The sequence below is a fragment of the Necator americanus genome, chromosome III, assembly GCF_031761385.1.
Source record: "Necator americanus strain Aroian chromosome III, whole genome shotgun sequence".
NCBI classification, from domain to species: Eukaryota; Metazoa; Nematoda; class Chromadorea; order Rhabditida; family Ancylostomatidae; genus Necator; species Necator americanus.
This window is the reverse complement of record NC_087373.1, coordinates 7,927,974-7,946,820: the sequence shown is the minus strand read 5'-3', so window position 1 is coordinate 7,946,820 and position 18,847 is coordinate 7,927,974. Positions and strand designations below refer to the sequence as shown.

General features: G+C 41.0%; 3 protein-coding genes across 5 annotated transcripts; all 3 read right to left on the bottom strand.

Annotated features, from left to right (window-relative positions):
• Nucleotides 1-417: 417 nt before the first annotated feature.
• RB195_008919 (uncharacterized protein) lies at nt 418-3,007 on the bottom strand (the record flags this gene model as incomplete). Its single annotated transcript, XM_064195667.1, has 4 exons — nt 418-657; nt 713-930; nt 1,220-1,405; nt 2,860-3,007. The coding sequence occupies 4 exons, from the start codon at nt 3,005-3,007 to the stop codon at nt 418-420; spliced, it is 792 nt and encodes a 263-aa protein (XP_064046812.1).
• Nucleotides 3,008-4,246: 1,239 nt separating this feature from the next.
• On the bottom strand, nt 4,247-12,529 carry RB195_008918 (uncharacterized protein; the record flags this gene model as incomplete). 2 transcript variants are annotated; one of them, XM_064195666.1, is made up of 12 exons in its annotated part: nt 4,247-4,290; nt 4,930-4,960; nt 5,035-5,250; nt 5,430-5,561; nt 5,815-5,940; nt 5,996-6,130; nt 6,215-6,358; nt 7,289-7,513; nt 7,797-7,912; nt 9,712-10,250; nt 11,822-11,846; nt 12,394-12,529. In XM_064195666.1, the coding sequence occupies 12 exons, from the start codon at nt 12,527-12,529 to the stop codon at nt 4,247-4,249; spliced, it is 1,869 nt and encodes a 622-aa protein (XP_064046810.1). The 2 variants fall into 2 exon arrangements, with proteins under 2 accessions (XP_064046810.1, XP_064046811.1); XM_064195665.1 differs by lacking the exons at nt 4,247-4,290; nt 11,822-11,846; nt 12,394-12,529 and adding an exon at nt 8,982-9,077 and having other exon boundaries at nt 4,939-5,250; nt 9,712-10,216.
• Nucleotides 12,530-13,869: 1,340 nt separating this feature from the next.
• On the bottom strand, nt 13,870-18,541 carry RB195_008917 (uncharacterized protein; the record flags this gene model as incomplete). Of its 2 annotated transcripts, XM_064195664.1 has the most annotated exons (10): nt 13,870-13,888; nt 13,994-14,068; nt 14,178-14,305; nt 14,498-14,620; nt 15,019-15,150; nt 15,212-15,346; nt 15,408-15,551; nt 16,458-16,682; nt 16,762-16,877; nt 18,040-18,541. In XM_064195664.1, the coding sequence occupies 10 exons, from the start codon at nt 18,539-18,541 to the stop codon at nt 13,870-13,872; spliced, it is 1,599 nt and encodes a 532-aa protein (XP_064046808.1). The 2 variants fall into 2 exon arrangements, with proteins under 2 accessions (XP_064046808.1, XP_064046809.1); XM_064195663.1 differs by lacking the exon at nt 13,870-13,888 and having other exon boundaries at nt 14,003-14,305.
• Between the last annotated feature and the right edge of the window lie 306 nt (nt 18,542-18,847).

Sequence of the window (18,847 nt, the reverse complement as noted above, 5' to 3'; positions counted from 1 at the left end):
TGGTAGTACAAAGTAAAGTAGGGTAGCAAAAAAGAAGAAAAGAGACAGACGAGAAGAATAAAAAAGACCAACGATTAGTTCCGTGTACGATTCCGGCATGATCAAATTAGTCACGTAATAACCGCACACATAACATTGGTATAACCTGATTCTCGTTGAAAGATACTAAAAGACCTGTCACATTGTTACCTTTAAAGTACAGTCACATTGTTACCTTTGTATACGAATACTCCACTCGATATCCGTACCCCCACGAATCTGAGGTGGTACGGATATCGAGTGGAGTATTCGTATACAGGATAGTAGTATATATAGTATAGTAGGATAGTATACAGGATAGACCCTCTATCCCGTATACGAATACTCCAACTGAAATCCGTACCACTTCAGATTCGTGGGGTGATGCCTTTAAAGTAATTATTTCGACACGTACGCCGCAAATAACTCTTCACCTTCAACAATTTCCCTTACTGAAACTAGTACTACAACTCTGAGAGGAAATTCTCTCAGTGGTGAATATACAGCATACGGAAGGAATTTTCGTAATCGGAAGGGCCAATTCAGAACGTCGAAGTCAACATATTGTACGTTGTGCAACCGTGGTGTTGGTTCATTGTTGATGTAATGACCCATATTGAGGTAGTTGAAAGGGTGGACCTGAACCGTTTGATCTAACCAGTGGATTCGTTCAATGAATCGAAGTTGAACAGACCTCTAGCCAACTCAAATCACTGACAGCAGCACCCGAATCTCGGTACGAACATGAACGATGAATCCGACGAGACAGACGAACGTCATTTCCATCGATGATAACTCCATCACGACATCGCAACACGAAATGATTTCCTATAGACTGTAGCAGAATCGAATCCCATGGGTCGTATATTGTGCCAGGATAAAGCGAAACTACTGTTCGTGGAGCGATTGAACCTAAACTGTAACTAAGGGAGGGGAGATCTGCTCCTTTGCCATTGCTAAATAATGCATGTCGACCATAAACTCCTAATGTATAATGGAATATCTTCTTTTCCCCCAAATATTCCCCAAAGGATCGTTTCTGAGCCGAGATTGACTAGCTTCGATTGATATTCAACCCATTCGTTTCAGATCTGCGCATAGGCATATTTTCAAGATCTTCATCCGTTGTTGTCATGTCACTTTCAATTTCTCGCGAACCGGTACCTCAGAGTAACAATCTCAATAGCATGTAATTACTTACCGTTTTCAACAAACACTCCAAGTCCACATCCTTCAATTGTGCTCGGCTTTCTCGAAAGTTTGAACGACAAATGTCGTTCAAGCAGCGCAGAAGCCCGTTCTCGTAAGCCAACTGGAACTGGCTTTCGAAAGTCGATTGCAGCAAATTCCGAGGCAAGGATTTCCAATGTTGTACGCAACTGAGAATCTGAACATCCTTCGTATCATTCACAGTTAACAATTGGCGAGATTGTGGTCGGAGTTCCGTCAAAATTCCACATTTCGGATAACTAATTTCGTCTTTCAGGACGATTGAGCCCGACTCACTTTGTTACTGAAGCTCACCTTTGTTATATATTTATGCACGGGAACTTATGTTGATGTGTCTTTTACACTGACAATAGAAAAATAATGAATAACATCCAGCAGAGATCAATCCTTTAGAACGCGCCAACGGGTTAGACACCAGTTCACAATGGTAAGCATTAAGCGCAAGGGCTACACGGTGGGTTCTGAGGTCCATCCTATCCATGAAATTAGTTCCCTTTCTCTTAAACAAATCTGGTACCATCCCAGAGGCATGAAGGACTCCCTCAGTTCTGAGTTGTATCGAACCATAGCATAGTCAGTTCAAAACAACACGAACCTCGATCATCTGCGTTCGAAGTAGTGCAGTGGCGCGCAGCGGTTAGGATCTGGTGGAGATCTGGCCCCCCTCATCGCTGCGGTCTGGGACGGTCCCAACTCGGTTCCAACCGCTGTCTCCACGCGCCGTTTCGAGCGCGTACGCAAATGCACCGCAACTACACTCATTTGATTCATGTCGTTTTGACCCGACTATATGTAGCTCTAGAATAGTTTGTCCATGATGTCTTTTCAGCTTTTTATTGCTGAAAATGCTTAGAAAAATACTTTAAAAAGAAATGAAGGAAACAGGAGTCCCACCTCGATACCAACCCCTGTCTCTACCGCGCCCCTCTGAGCGCAGCCGCTTACGGAACAGCACCGCGCCTCATGTCGTTTTTATCCGACTATATGTAGCTCTTGAATAGTTTGTCCATGATGTCTTTTCAGATTTTTATTGCTGAAAATGCTTAGAAAAATACTTTAAAAAGAAATGAAGGAAGCAGGAGTCCCACCTCGATACCAACCCCTGTCTCTACCGCGTCTCTTTGAGCGCAGCCGCTTACGGAACAGTACCGGGCCTCATGTCGTTTTGATCCGACTTTAACTTTCAAAAAGGTCATATACATGATACATCGATTGGACTTAACACATTAGATCGTAAGATTCACAACGCATCACAACTTACAACTTTCCTAATATCTAGCAAGTTATGTGCTGCTCCACTGCGCCGTTTGAGCGTACCTAGCGCACTTAGTTCCGTGTCGTTTTGATCCCACTTATCCTCTTCTCGCCTAAATGTTCACTTCATACTGTATTTACATGTACACGCACTCATGTTTCCATGCTTTCTATTGTTTACTGTCATATCATTTTTTCTCGTGAGCTGTACATCAGGGGAACTATCTCAGGAACATGCAACTACAACAAATACTTCATCCTAAAATTGTGCTGGCCTTTTCTCGAAACTTAAAGCAATCTTAAAGTGTTTGGTGCTTGAGCGACACTGATACTTCTAAGCTTCATGTCATTACTCACCTATTTCCTCCCTAGATATATCTATAGTGGAAGGTATTGCACTGCGATCTCTCCGAACTAAATTTGCATAAACGGCCGGCGCAAATCGGTATCCATAGTCGGCAAAGAACGCACGAAGACGTTGGACTACGTCAGTCACAACAGTCATGCTGTACGCTAGAGCTGTTCATTCATCCATAACTGTCAGTATTTCTAGAACTGTTCATAACATTGAAAGCTATTGTAAAAAGTCCACAATGTGCATTTTTGTATGGAGCATAACCAACAAGCTGTGACATAGCCACATTTCAAACTTTTATTCGAATAACCGTTAACAAATAAACATAGCTCCTATTACCATTGTTACACAACCCAACAAAAACCGAACCGCTACCAAAATTCACTTCTGCTGTCCTAGTGGAGCTGATGATACCACCTCGATTCCAATCGCTGCACCGTCAAGCGCGTCCACCTACGCAACTGCAGTGGACATCAGGTCGTCTTGACCCGGGTATAATTCGGTAAACACAATCAGTTTATTGCCAAATGAATGCGCTAGTTAGATAGTAGAATACCGAATAGACAAAATCTTAAGCGACACGAATGATACTCGAACAATGTTGGCTTTCCTGCAATGTAAAATTGGGTGGCCCCAATTTTGCATTGCAGGAAAGCCAACATTGTTCGAATATCATTCGTGCTGTCTATATTATTTGAACTTTCGGAGCCCCGAGATTCGAATTCCTTCCAACTTTGGTGTTGAGTACTGTTCGATGAAATAACTCTTTTCAACTTGATATTCCGTATGTTAGAGTAATCAAGTGGCCACTTTGTTAGAACACGAATAATTAAATTCGAATAAGCGTGTCCTTCTTTTTATTCGAGTAGACGGATATTTTCGATTACTTATCTAACTATCGGCATTAGGTCTCGACTGTATTAGCTTCAAATAGAATATCCAACAACTGATGCAAGTTTTTGTGAAAAATTCATCGTTCTTTTTCAATAATTTCTTTGCTCTATGTGCATGCCGTTATATGCAACGGTCAACCTCCGTCTACTTTCCTTTCCGAAGACGCATTGTAGCACCTCAGCTTAAACAGATTTGTCGCATGCACAGCAGCACAGTCTATGAAACAGGTTCAATTAGAAGTGGACTCATTAACACCAAATGCGAACGTAAGTATATATTACATTCTGCACGTATGATAATAGAAACATGACAATCGAATCAAAAACCTTCGCATGAATACACAGTGTTAGAATTCAATGGCAGACTTGTAGAATCTCCGAACCTGTACTCATGCAAAACGAACCCGTATCAGTGAAGACACTAGAAATTTGAAAAGAAGACTGCGTCTACAACAAAATCCAACAAAAAGCTTCCATAACTTCCTATCGTGATGCATCAGCAACACTGAACATAGAGACTCTCAGAAGGGATGGCTCCTCCTGCAATAACATAAGAATTAAATTTTGTTTCAAAACGAAATCCTAACGATTGGTCACTCATTACTTGGTGGTACAAAGGTACTTTGAGGCGGATAACTCAGCGCTACTCTAACTGAACTGTAATTTTGAGCGCAAACCGTTCCCCAGAGTATAGAAACCGTCCTTAAGTGACAAATAGCCTTCCCACTCGAGAAGAACCGGAAAAGCCGATAGTTCATCAATCGACAGGTAATCACCGGAAGTGAACAGCTAGGTTAGTTAAGATCCGAACACTTAAGCATTAGTTCTTCGAGAGTCTATACATGACAATTAGGCTACTAGGAGTTAAAACACTAGTAGTTCCAGCTCTATCTTCCTTTTCTCTCTTAGTAGCTTTAGCTTACATGTCATAGATGTTCTAAGATACGCTTAACTGCTGGGACGCGGCCGACCTAGCTATTCATTTCCAGTGATGAACTGGACTTTTCAAATGGAAAAGATACCTGTCACTCATGAAAGGTTTCTGTGCTCTATTAACGTCTTTGCTCTCAAAAGTATGGATCAATTAGAGCAGCGTTGAGTGCCTCCCGCATTCTCACAAACTACTTTTGCAGCTTACTTAGCCATTAGTGCGTGACAAATATTGTGTTAAACACCCACTTTGACTCCTCACTTTTGCTCCATTGATTTTCTATCTCCGGAACATCCCTCCCAACGCGTTTTCTTTCCTTTTTCTTTCAAACATCGCAAACAGAACAAATCGACGACTGGAGCCTTGCCAACAGCAGTGAGGCGGAATGAACCGCCACTAGCATCCATGTCCGTGCCACAAATGGGGCAGTATCGAAACAACTCGAGCAGCTTTCTGCCCTCAACCACAAAGAGTTGATCCTCGAAAGAATCCTCCATCCTTTCTCTTGCTGAAAGACTCGACTGAGAACTTGATAGCGAAGATCCTGGCGATTGGTCCATCAATTCCTCCTAAACAAAGTTCTACTGTGTTGAAATTAGCAGGCGACGAAACAGATCAGCCTTGTAGATGAGACATACGTAGGAATATGCCGGAGAAATAAAAAAACAAGGCTATGAGCAGTTGTTTTTTTTTAACTATTCTGTGGGAAATTTCCCAGAGATATAGGCAAAAAGTTATGTTCGGTTACCTCGTGGGCATCACAGGTCTCGAGCTTGCCGATGGTTTCTTTCGAACTCCCTCGCAACGAATGCTGAGAGAGAATGAGAGGATGAGTGGGAACTCCAATTCCAGTCCCAATTTCGTCATAAGGCTCTTGCTTCTGAGAAAATAAACATAGATTCAGTCAATTTCAAACATGAAAAGATCGAACGTCAGCACAGACTTCATAAAAAGTGAGGATGAAACATTCTAATTCACATGAAACTGCAGCAAATCGGGTCCACTGCAGTGCTAAGGCTTTCATACGCGAAAAAAATGGATGAGAATGGCACGTGTTTCATTTTAAATAGGTATGATTCATACAACATCATATATAACATAGCATCAAAACAACATCAAAAGCAACAACTTACCACCACACCTGAACACCGTTCTTCAGACAAGTTCCTCAAAATCTCCATGATTTTCTGCCCCTGTTCTGCTTCTTCTTTGGGTTTTCGTTTATCAAGCAGATCTGTCGCCTGAAGATTGCACTCCTCCTATAAGTAACAAAATAACTCCTAATTGGTTAGATTAACAGATGATGTGAACCACCTCTTCCACGTTTCCAGATTCATCGAGAGAGAGATGGCAGCCATTCACTTCGTTGGCAACATTCCTATCCACACAGTAAGCCATAGTGTCATTTAAGAAAAACGCGACGCTCCTAGCAGTGATCCACTCTTTGGACTAAACAAGAAAGTGCTACAATAACATTTTTAAAAGAAAAAAAACATTAATAGGTAAAAAATATTTTGCTTGGTATCTACTCACATCAAATCTTCCACTTTCAGTATTCAAATGCTTCACAAGTTCTGGACTTATCATTCCTTCGCTCATATAAAGGGCATTTAGATCGATATCATTTCCAGGAAGTGCAGTTGTAGCGGTTTTAATCTCAGTAATCAAAGATGTAGCCTACAATTAGACGATGTGACACAAATATTGTAATTTTAAAGCATTTCAAACATATACAGTCACCTATAAATGAATTCGTTAACAAACAGACTACGACTACCCGTTGTACATCGTAATTTTAACCATTTCATAAATGTCGAGTTATCAATTAGCTGCGCGGTGAGCAAAAAGATAGTCATAAAACACGTTGTAATCGGGAGAGGGGTTACATCTGCGGTGAAGACGAGCACTTAACAATCACCACGGAGCACGAAAAGCCACTAACTTCGTTGGCAACATTCTCACCCACACAGTAAGCTATAGTTTCATTTAAGAAAAACGCGACGCTCGATTAGATTTCTGGACAAAAAGGCTTATCATAAAAGTGTTAACAGTTACCTCAAACCCTACAAGCTAAGAGTTTAGATGCGCCCTAGCAGCAAATAAATGGTAGAAGTAATGGAAAAAATTGAGCTGGACCCTGTTCATGCATTACTGGCCGAAAGAAGAAACATCAAAGGCAATTTTAAAAAGCACTGGGAAGACTGTCATACTCAATGGAGACTTGCTAGGATGCAAGATAACTCTTAAAAAAACCTGTGGTCAGAAGAAATCTGTTGACGTACTTCTTATAGAAACAACTCATTACAAGTTCGTAATACTGCACTGAAAAAGTATTGTGTGATGTACACTTATCTCTTGCGCATTTTACTTACTGGACAAGACATGGATACTGGAATTCTCAACTGGTATGCAGTAAAGAGATCGCCTAGATTTACGACGCCAGACTCTCACATTCTTCCACCTCCAGCACAATAGAACCTTAAATTTTCTTTCGCTTCCTCTAAGCGATTTTCTTCTTGAATGTGTCGGGATATTGAAAACATTTTTTTCAGATGGTACTCCTATACTGAAAAATTAATTTTAAAGGATAAAAATGAATGAACCTACAGCTTCAACAAAGTGTTCCTTGCACAACATCTTCCTTTTCTGCAAACACGTTTGGTACACCTCCTTTGCACAATCAACGCTCAGCTGTCTGTAGCGCATGAGTGCAGCCAGCAAGACGGCAGTATGATGAGGGTTAAACGGCGGCCTTCGACCACATGGGAAATCACGAGAACTTGCACATAAAGAACAACGGAATCGCTTTCTTCTATGACGTCTCACATCTTTCTGTAATGGAAGAACATAGCATGTTGCAAACTATAGTCGGGTCCAAATGACATGAAGCACGGCGTAGTTGCATAAGCGGCTGCGCTCCAAGCGATGGGGTGGAGATAGCGGCTGGAATTGAGGTGGGACCATCGCGAACTGCAGGGAAGTCATAACTGCTAAGCTCCATCGCACCGCTTCGAGCGGAACTGCTTACGCAACTGCACCGAGCCTCATTTCGCTTTTACACTATTATATGTTGTAGATTCACGAAAAAAAAAATACAAAGAATACAAATACCTACTTGTCTCGCACGTTGCTGCGCTCGCTGAATCATTCTTCTTGCATTGTGTCGCACATTTTCACTGGAACATGTGATCTGCTCAATCACCGCCAACCTTTCATCCGCTGAGAAGCCACCTACGTCAAGAGATGTTTTTCAAGACTTCGCACAAGGAAAAAAAAACTGATAGTGATTTAGTAGTATAATATATTAATAGTGCTATAGTAATACGTTATTGAGAATCCCAACTGTCTCCCATTACCACCACAATGAGATATAATAATGAGTCGGATATTAGAAGAAATTCTGCTCATAGACCGATCTTTAATTGAGTACCCGACTACTCTTGATATGTGGAGTTACGCGTACACCGCAGTCGATAAGAGATTCGGTTGCAAATGTGTGGTCGGTGGTTCGAAACCGCCCAGATGCCAACCAAGCCCTTTATTCTTCGTAGATCGACAAATTGGTACCATTCTTTCCTGGTAGGATAAAAACACTGACTTGACACATGGGTTGCCTATGCATTAGAGGGATGCTCACGCATAAATCTCACTTGATTATCGCCGTACACTCTATTATTTATCCTTTATGTTGAATTGCTTGCGTGCTTGCTGAACTGTTCAACTGTTGTTGTATAATTGAGGCAAAACAGCAAATAATACTGTACTGAAAGTTGTCTAATGGTAAACTACATAGCATCAAAGCCCAGTTTGCGCCTGATGTCTTCTTAGCTGTTTATTGACTAAAATGTTTAGTAAAATACTTTACAAAGCAAATGAAAGAAGCCTCAAAAGGTCCAAAATCGGAAGCTTCAAAGTTTCCTATGACGAAATACTGTTGTGCGATCAACAAAAATTCCGAAAGAATCGTTATTCTGCAAATCCATCTTTTCTTTCAATCGTGAAATGGTCTATCGTCGGTAATATTCAATGGAAAGAGTGAAACTTTAAAAATATTGTTATATTCATTATTAGTGCTAAGATTGGGGGAATTAGAAGGAATCTGGATATTTTTGAACGAGGAAACCTATGAAAAAACTACGTTCTCCTCGACACGAAGCATTATGAAAGACCGGCTCCAACCATGCGAAAGAATGTACATGCATTTGCGAGGTGACTGTTTCTTTGATAGAAACTCTCCGCTAGTTACTGCTCCAGCGAAGTCTGAAGACATCAATAAAGCGTCCTACGAGGAAAACGCCACCCTGGATCCGAAGCAGGTCCACAATGTGCTTCTTGCAGAGGTTTCCACGTTGTGTCTGTCTATCCACAAACTGAGCGAACAGCAGAACGACGCTCGCTGAATTAGACATCCTAGTAAATTCATTACTCTAACTTAAAGGCATCACCCCACGAATCTGTGGTGGTGCAGATTTCAGGTGGATTATTCTTATAAGGGATAGTAGATTATGGAGAGGAGGCTGATTTCGTCCATTTCTTCCTAATTGCAGTAAAAAGCGGCCCGGAACATGCGGCGTCGAACTCCATATAGAAAGAAGTGCGCCAGAATGCCCGAAGCCGTATTTTCCGGGCCGTTTTTTACAGCAATCAGGAAGAAATGGACGGAATCATCATTCCCCTTTCCATAATCTACTATACATCTATAGTAGATTATGGAAAGGGGAATCTATATCTACGTATACAAATACTCCACCTGAAATCCAAACCATCTCAGATTCGTGGGGTGATGCCTTTAAGAAGTAAAAACCTCATCGTTATGTGTAAATCACATCGCACCTGTGAGCATTTTTCGCGTTTTTTTTTTGTTGGGAATTAGTCCCCATTCCAATGAACCACTACTATTTGCAGATTAATATGGACAATGATGATAAGTCTTTAGCACCCACATTGCTTACGCAGTCGTACACAACAAACTGCATTTTTTGACAGTAACGGATATCTTTTATAGAATTTGCCACTAACAAGAAACTCACCCAAGTTTTCTGAAGAGATTCTACTCGAAAGCTCTTGTAGTTCTACCGATGCTGGTCGTTGGTTTCCAGTTGCAGAATCTCTTAGTTCACTACGTCGTTCGATGATGAGGCGTCGAGCAGTAGTCCTGCTCGTGCTGCGCGGTTCGCAAAAATGTGGTCGAACCGGATTCAACGGATCGGTGGTGAAAAAGCCGTTCACGATACGACACGATGCTACCGGTCGCGGGTATTTCTCACGTTCGCGTGTCTTTAGTGCCTTACATCCGCAGCACGTGTATGTTAATGTGCAATTGTCCGACAGTGCTAGTTGATAGTGCCATTCATAACACAATTCATGATTATTCGGGAAAATGTAAACGGCAATGTCACGTCCTCTTTGCTGTGAAGGAAGAAAAACGGCCGGAATCGGTTGAAATGACTCTTTTAGGAGATGCTCTTGTTCCCGTATCAGAGATATTATGTCCGGTTTCTGATCTTCATTAGGAACAGCTTCGTCGTCCACCATCTCCCTGTTATCACTGCTAGACAGTCGCTTGAACCTGTAATACTATCTCATTTCATTTCTCAACGTGAAAAACCCGTTTGGTCTTTCTTGTGCAGAATAAGCCATGATAACAAGTAAACTCTGGATATTCCATCTTGTAAAACGGGGACCAATCCTATCTTTCCAGCCCTTTATTTTCGAGCTGTCCGAAAGCATTTATGTGGTTACTTCAAACGCTGAAGACGAATGCAGGATCAAGTCAACATATAAAATAAATCGGTGAACGATTTCTAAAAAAAAAGTCGAAATCGGACAAAACCGCTTCTCGTAGGTAACCTGAATCTTTTCAAATGCGAGAACCGAAGAATTCAGATTTCCGATCGCTGACAAATCGTAAAACTTATATCTGAGCGCACTTTTCGTTTAAAAAAAAAACAAGAAAAAAAAGAACTCGAACAATTTCCGAAATCCCAAGAGATCAAGATCAATTATAATGAATGGATAAAAAATCCGAATTCTTTCGTGGTGGTTTACAAGAACTGCGTTCGGATATTAAATTCTACAATATGTAAGTACTATATTCGTGTTCTACACCTGAAATTATCTCGAAAAGGCCCTCAACGACCTCAATATCGGGTACCACTTACTGGTCTCTCTGCACTTGGATAACCTGGTATGTGCGCATACAGCGACATTTTGCAAGAACTCTTGCATAAAACAAATGTCCCGAAGAAGGATCAAAATGGACAAAAAAGTCCACAACTATAAACACTTGCTCAAGACACACATGTTCTTTTTACCTTACGGCGCTCACTAATGATAACAATAAGTAAACCTCGTAAATGTAAACCCTCAACGCTCAATTTAAACTACAAACAAAGAAGCGACAATCACCAGTAATGTACGAACTTTTTCCCCACGTTACTTTCCACAACTGTTCCATCATATGGCGCTTGTTGGAACGACAATCGTACATTAGGAGTAATCGGAAAATTCTCTCTTCGTATTAGGATGAATAACACTTTTTCGTTCTGAATATAAAGAACCACCATAGACATTCATGAACATTTAATGGAGCTGGATAAATATTTCGGATGCTTCCTGCAATTTTCGCTGCGTCAGTACTTTCCCCCAAATTCGAGTAGTATGCATTGTAGAATATGTGCTCTTCTGGTTTTGATATTTCAAAAGAGGATACTAGGAGCATAAAGCTAGCCCGTGAAACAAAAGTGTAGAAGTTAGGCTAACCACTAAAAATACCTTGTATAATTTTGCCGTAAGGAATAAGCCGAATTAATGCTGACAATGTCAAAAACGACATTACTTTCCAGATACTCCTAATACATGAGTAGGAACTCAAATAGAAAACTAATATGAAAACTAATACGTAGTTGACCATGGAAACAATGGAACGTACATAAGCAATATCCAGGCACTTTGCAAAAATCAATGTGATGCAACGTGACGCTACCCAACATATCCAGTTAGTCATATAGTATATATATATATATATATATATTATGTTATAACTACGTACAGCTTAATACCAACATAAGTCACGCAAAAAATACAAATTGATATGTAAAAGGACCGATAAGCACAAGTGAAATATTTGCTTCAACTTACAGTCGACGTCCGGCGCGTTGCAAACCTCCAAGTAGAGTTCACAGAAGCGATGGACTGGCGGTTCGCGTCAACACCACTTGGTGATTATCGATCGAGCGTAATGGCATGGCAGCGTCGGATGCCGCCATGGAAAAAAAAGTGCCGGCGCAAGGACGAGTTTGCAGTCGCCACACTGCTGTTATGTTGTTAACGAGCAGGAAGGACGATTGGAACAGATCAGTGGTGGAGGCATCAAAATGTGGATGTGCAGGGCCATTGAGGATTACATTACTCTCTTTTTATGCCAACGATAATTCTCACAGCGTTGCGCGATATTCCTTTGGATATTTTGGATCAAATATTCGAAAAGTACGATTTCGTAAGGCAACTGGAACTTGCTTTCGAAATTCGAGTGCTAAGAATTCGGAGGCGAGCACTACCAATGTTCTACTCAACTGAAATCTGATAAGTATGCAAAATCTAAACCTACAAGTTTTGCCGAATGATGATTGGACAACTTGTAATCGACGAAAATCACGCATTTCCCATAACCTATTTCGTTTTTTTTTCCGGAACGATCAGGCCTAACTCACTTTTTTTATTGATTTGCTTCAAATTTAGCCATGATTGGTACTGATCTCTTTTAATAGTTAACGTTTTGGCGTTATACCCTTCGTCAGAGCCTAGTGAATCAAAGCCGTCAGTGATTTGTCCTCTCAAGTGTCTCATCAGCCTACAGAAAGCATTCATACGATCGGTAAACTAAAAGAACAACACATCGGCTAGTGCTTACCTCTGCCTGCTAAATCTGGAATCTGAAAATCTGGAAACGTAACAGACCAGATGCCAAAATTCAAGGAATATCGAACATTTGTTATATTGATTCACTTTGTTTCTAGAGACTGTCTTCGTTTCTTTAAATAAATTGTTCAGCATAGATTAATCCATAGGAAGCGCCAACGGGTTAGACTTCAATTCTCTCGATTGACTCGAAGGTGTGTCGGCTAAAAGCAACGCGTTTTTCGTCGCACACGATGACATGCGGGCCCTACCGATCCACCACGTCAGTATCCCTCTCGCTCAAACAATTCTGACATTAACCCTGTGGAATGAAGAGTTCTATTTACTTTGAATTTTATCGAACAACAGTACCAATTTGGCGCCGAGACTGGGTAGTTTCAACAGATGTTCACTCCATTCCATGCTAGATGCGCAAACGTGCTTTCACGTTTCCCATTGAGTCTTGTTATATATATTTTTTGTTTTTGTTTTTTATTATCTTATATTTACTATCTTGCTTCTTTATTTTATTTATTCTTCCGAGTCAGTACCTCTCAATCTCAGGAATCCAATTACCACAAATACTACAAGCTTGCATCATTCAATTGTGCTCTGCTTTCTTGATAGTATGATCTGCCCAAAAGCAGTTATTGCTTGAACAGCTTTGAGTAGTGTAAGTTTCATCTCATACTCACCGATTTGTTCCCTAAAGAAAGTAGCAGATATTGCATTGCGATCGGTTTTAGCTAAATTTACACATAGATCCGTTTGAATGGCTGGGTTGGGGGAAAAGCTCACGATAAAATTTCCCTTGATTTCATACACTCGTGGTTTGAGATATCTGATCCGACAGCATTCCAATTTCCGCCATTCAGAACTGTGCTGTGAGTCGAAAAAAAGGGCAACCTTAGTCAAAGGCGACCCGTTGTTCCTATTTCTGAGCTCTAAGTTTCTGAGTTTAAACATTTAGATCTGACAGGTACAGCATCAGTTTATGAAACACGGTCAAGTAGAAGTAGGTTCAGTGATATTAATAACGGAAGATAAGTATCAATTACATTCTGAATACATAATAATGGGAACATGACAAAAAACCTCGCATGAATACACAGTGTTAGAATACAACGGCAGGCTTGTGAAATCTTCGAACCTGTACTCATGCAAAACGAACCCGTATTAATGAAAACAGTACGAATTTAAAAAAGGATTACGAATACAGCGAAATCCAACAATAAGCTTCCATAGCTCCCTAATTTAGTGCACCGGAAACAGTGAACAAAGAGAGGCATTCAGAAGGAAGGGCTGCACCTATGGTAACACGAGAATAAATTTCGTTTCAAAGCCAAATTCTGACTGCTAATTACTGATTACTTATCTGTTAATGCTTGATAAATATTGTGTTTAAACACTTACTTAGACTCCTTACTTCTGCTCCATTGATTTTCTATCTCCGGAGCATCCCTCCCAGCGAGTTCCCTTTCCTTTCTCCTTCAGACATTGCATACACAAGAAATCGACAACTGGAGCGTTTCCAACGGCAGAGAGGCGGAACGAACTGCCGCTTGCATCCATGTTCGTACCACAGTATCGAAATAACTCGAGCAGCTTTTTCCCTTCAACTACAAAGTTTCGATCCTCAAAAGAATCTTCCATCCCTTCTGTTACTGAGGTACTGGACTGAGAATTTGAAACCGAAGATCCTGGCGATCGGTCTATCCGTTCTGCCTGAAGGAAATACTGCTGTGCTGAAACACGCAACGCGAAGAGTGAATTTAATGAAAACAAATCAGCCTTGTACATAAGACATACGTTGGAATAGGAGAGATAGAAAACAACGCAAGGCTATGAGCAACTGTTTTTCCAACTAGTCTGTGGGAAATTTTCCAGAGATATAAGCAGAAAGCTATGTTCAGTTACCTCGTGGGCATCACACCCCTCCAGCTTGTCGATCGTTTCGCTCAAACCTTCTTGCAGCGGATTTGAAGAGGGAATGGCAGGATGAGTAGGGACAGTCCCAATTTCGTCATGAGGTTCTTGCTTCTGCAAAAGCAAACTTAGATTTAGCCCAGTCGAACCATGTGGAGATACCGACTAGAGACTACGAACTATCGAAGAAGATGGGATGCGACATTTCAAAGCACGTTAAGTTGCCATAAAACGGATGCATTGCAGTGGTTTACACTGACACAGAGAGAGAGAGAGAGAGAGATGAACAGAATTACCCTCTTCCCCACAATCTACGACCCTGTATAGGCATTACCTGGCTGAAACCGGTACCAGCCAGCTTCGTGGGGTGATGCCTTTAATCAGCGAAAACGAGTGAAAGTGGCAAGTGGAGATAATTGAGTCATGTATCAGTTTTGATGGATTTGATTCATATAATATAGAAGTTCATCATTATAGGCATCACAACGTCATCAAGGCAATCAACCACTCACCACAGCGCCTGAATACCGTTCTCCAGACAAATTGCTTAGAATATTCATGATTTTCTCCTCTTCTTCAGCATCTTCTTTAAGCCTTGGTTTGAGTAAATCAAGTACATCTGTCGCTTCAAGATCACACCCGTCCTGTAATTATTAACAGAATAATCCCTATTTGATTAAAATAACAGCTGCTGTGAACCATCACCTCTTCGACATTTGCAGATTCGTTGACAGAGAGTTGGCAGCCACCAACTTCGCCGGTAACATTCTTATCTACACAATAAGCCATGGTGTCATTTAAGAAGAACGCGACGCTCCTTGCTGTGATCCACTCTTTGGACTGAATAAGAAAGTGTTAGCAATAGCAATTTCAAAAGGTGATTTGTTTGATACCCACTCACATCGAACCTTCCACTTTCTGTATTCAAATGCTTCACAAGTTCGGAAGAGATCATTCCTTCGCTCATATGAAGGGCGTTTAGATCGATATCATTTCCAGGAAGTCCAATTGTAGTGGTTTTTATTTCAGTAATCAAGGATGTAGCCTATAAATAGACAGACAATTGAGTATAATGTAACACAAACACTGTAATTACTAAACATTTTAGATACGTTCAGTCACATCTAAATGAATTCGTTAAAAAACAGAACTACCAGATGAGCAAAAAGGTAGGAACTTCTTAAGAAAAAAAAAACTGTTAAGGAGCTCCTCATAGAAGGAACTCATTCCAAGTTTTTGATTTTGCAGAGAACGATATGTAGTGTGTACCATTATTCTACGCATCCTTTCTTTCTTATCTTTCTAAATCCGGATTATTCAGTAGTAGTTCCTCAGGAGGAAACACATCGCAATATCATCTTAAACATTGCTGCATTCGCTGTGAAAATTTGGCAGCAGTACAACATTGCACAAAGATTCAAATTTTTACGTTTTCTTGTTAGCCAACGACGTTTAAGTGCAACTTTATTATTGACTTGACGTTTCGACAAACTCGTCTTTATCAAAGGCCAGTCTCACCGACTAGCGGGGCTGGTGAACCACCGTTCTTAAAGATTGTCACCAAGGCCAATGGAAAGTTTTACCTAAACCTCGTTGCCATCACAAGAGAACATAAATACGCTTCCCAAGAAGAGAGGACTTAAAGATTAAAATGTTGGAAATTTGAGGATCACTCCCTTCTTTTGCATGGTATCTTCCCACGATTGCCAAAATTCTAAACCAGTACGCAGTTAGGACACTGTAAAGACCTACATTAACTTGCAGACAACAGATTTCAATCACAATTTTTAAATTCCAGCAAAGTAAGCTTCAAGATTTTAGATGCCCAGCTCCACATTCTTTAACATAAGTAAGAGATCCTCTCGCCCAAGGGAGACTGAGTAGAATGGGAAGTTGGGAAATCCGTTCTTCTAACCATAACATTCGAGAAATTAAGGTTTAATGAACTTACAGCTTCAACATAATGTTCTTTGCACAACATCTTCCTTTTCAACGAACATGTCTGGTACACATCTTTTGCACAATCAACGCTCAGCTGTCTGTAGCGCATCAGTGCAGCCAGCAGGACTGCTATATGATGACGGTTAAACGGTGGTCTTCGACCACATGGGAAATGACGAAAACTCGCACACAGAATGCAGCGAAAACGTTTCCTCTCATTATGTTTAACACCATTCTGCAAATGAAACAAAACATGATATTTTGAAGAAATATATTGTAGATTCACGGCAAAATACGAAGAATATAAATATTACTTGTCTCGCACGCTGTTGCGCTCGTTGGATCACTCTTCTGGCGTTGTCCAGTCCATTTTCACTGGGACATGTGAACTGTTCTATAACTGCCAATCTTTCGTCCGCTGAGAGAACACCTAGGTTGGCAAATCTTTTTTTGAAATATGTCTCGATCAAAAAGATGATTAAGTAAAAATTAATCAAGACAGAATATAGCCTTATGCGAGGGCCAATTGTTGTATAGTCAACGTCGAATGTACTTGTCACCGTGGGGCGTTGTGTTTTCGGTATAAACAGCCACAGCCACGCCCCTGCTTCCGATTTGAAAACAGGTCGATAATACTATGGTATTGATAAACTCGTCGAGTCTCCACATCCTTTCTTTACTTGTTTTTTTTTTTTTCTTGAATATATTTTTTCCTTTACGCGCACTTCTGGGTAGATAGGATAATGTAATCTTAGCAAAATCCTTTCTTGATGGGTCATTTTTTTGTTTTCTTGCCAGAACGATGATATTGGTTTGCGGAAAACCATGTGCTTCTGCTCACTTTTTCGTGATCGTCGTAAGAAACGGCATGTGAATCGTTTTAGTTCCTACTAGGCGTGTTAGAACGTGCCTCTGTGTGCACGTTCCGTTCCCCTCAGCAGTCCATTCATTAGTTTAACTTGGATAGGCTGGTGAGAAGACCTTATTAATCCTCGAAGATTTGCTCGTTGATGCGGTACATGCAAAAAGGTGGTGCGTTGCAATGCATGACGTCATTTAAAAAAAAACGGCGGCTTCCAGCCGTCTTTTATAGCGACTACGGAGAAATGAGCAGAACCACCTGGTTTTCCCCAATTTACGGCCCTATATAGAAGCTTTTCATTGGAAATCGATACCACGTCAGATTCTTGGTATTCTCCCTTTAAACCACTACTATCTGCAAATTACCATGGACGGACATGGAAACTCCTTGTCCTTCATGAACAGTGCTTATAGTCGGGTCAAGACGATATGAACCACGAGTGTAATTGCGATGCATTTGCGTACGCGCTCGAAACGGCGCGGTGGAGGCAGCAGTTGGAAGCGAGGTGAGACCATCGCAAACTGCAGCGATGGGTGGTGCTAGCAAGGGTTTCACCACGCTCCTAGCCGCTACGCTCCACCGAAGCGGCTCGAGAGATGCCGCGTACGCAACTGCGTACATGCTTCATGTCGTTTTGACCATACTATCATCGTAAAAAATAAACTGGATATTTTTGAAACTTTACAAACCTTATGTAGATTTATGCTCGAGATTAACAAAAAAAACTCACCAAAGTTCTCCGACGAAATTCTGCACAAAAGTTCGTGCAGTTCTACTGATGCAGGTCGCTGGGCGCTAGCAGTACGATCTCTCAGCTCATTACATCGTTCTATGATGAGTCGTCGAGCGGCAATCTTAGTCGTGTTGCGTGGTTCGCAAAAATGTGGTCGGATCGGATTCAGCGGATCAGTGGTAAAATAGCCGTTCACAATGCGACACGATGCCACTGGTCGCGTATATCTCTTACGATCACGTGTCTTTAGTGATTTACATTCGCAACACATGTAGGTCAATGTACAATTATCCGAATGTGCCAGTTGATAATGCCATTCATAGCAGAGCTCGTGATTATTCGGGAAAATGTAGACGGCAACGTCACGTCCTCTTTGTTGAGATGGAACAAAAATCGCCTTCACTGGTTGAAATGGCTCTTCTCGGAGATGTTCTCGTTCACATCTTCGGGCTACTGTGTTCGATTTCTGATCTTCGGTTGCAACAGCTTTCTCGCTCATCTTTGCTGTTATCGGCTGTCGCTGTTAAATGTCCACTGCAACCTGAAATAAGATTAATATCTCATTTATTGATTTGATAAACCCGTTAGATTGTTTCAAGCAAAAAAGTTATGGTAACAAGTACTTCATAGCATTTCATCCAATGAAGTAAAGTACAACACATTTCAAGACTTCTTGATCCAGCAAAATCGAAAAAAAAACTAGACGTGAACGAAAAACCTTACCATGAAACAAGGAGAGACATCTAATAAGGACGCAGTTCTTTTTTTCTATTTTTTAAGTGGATTCTTACCGGTTTTGATATTT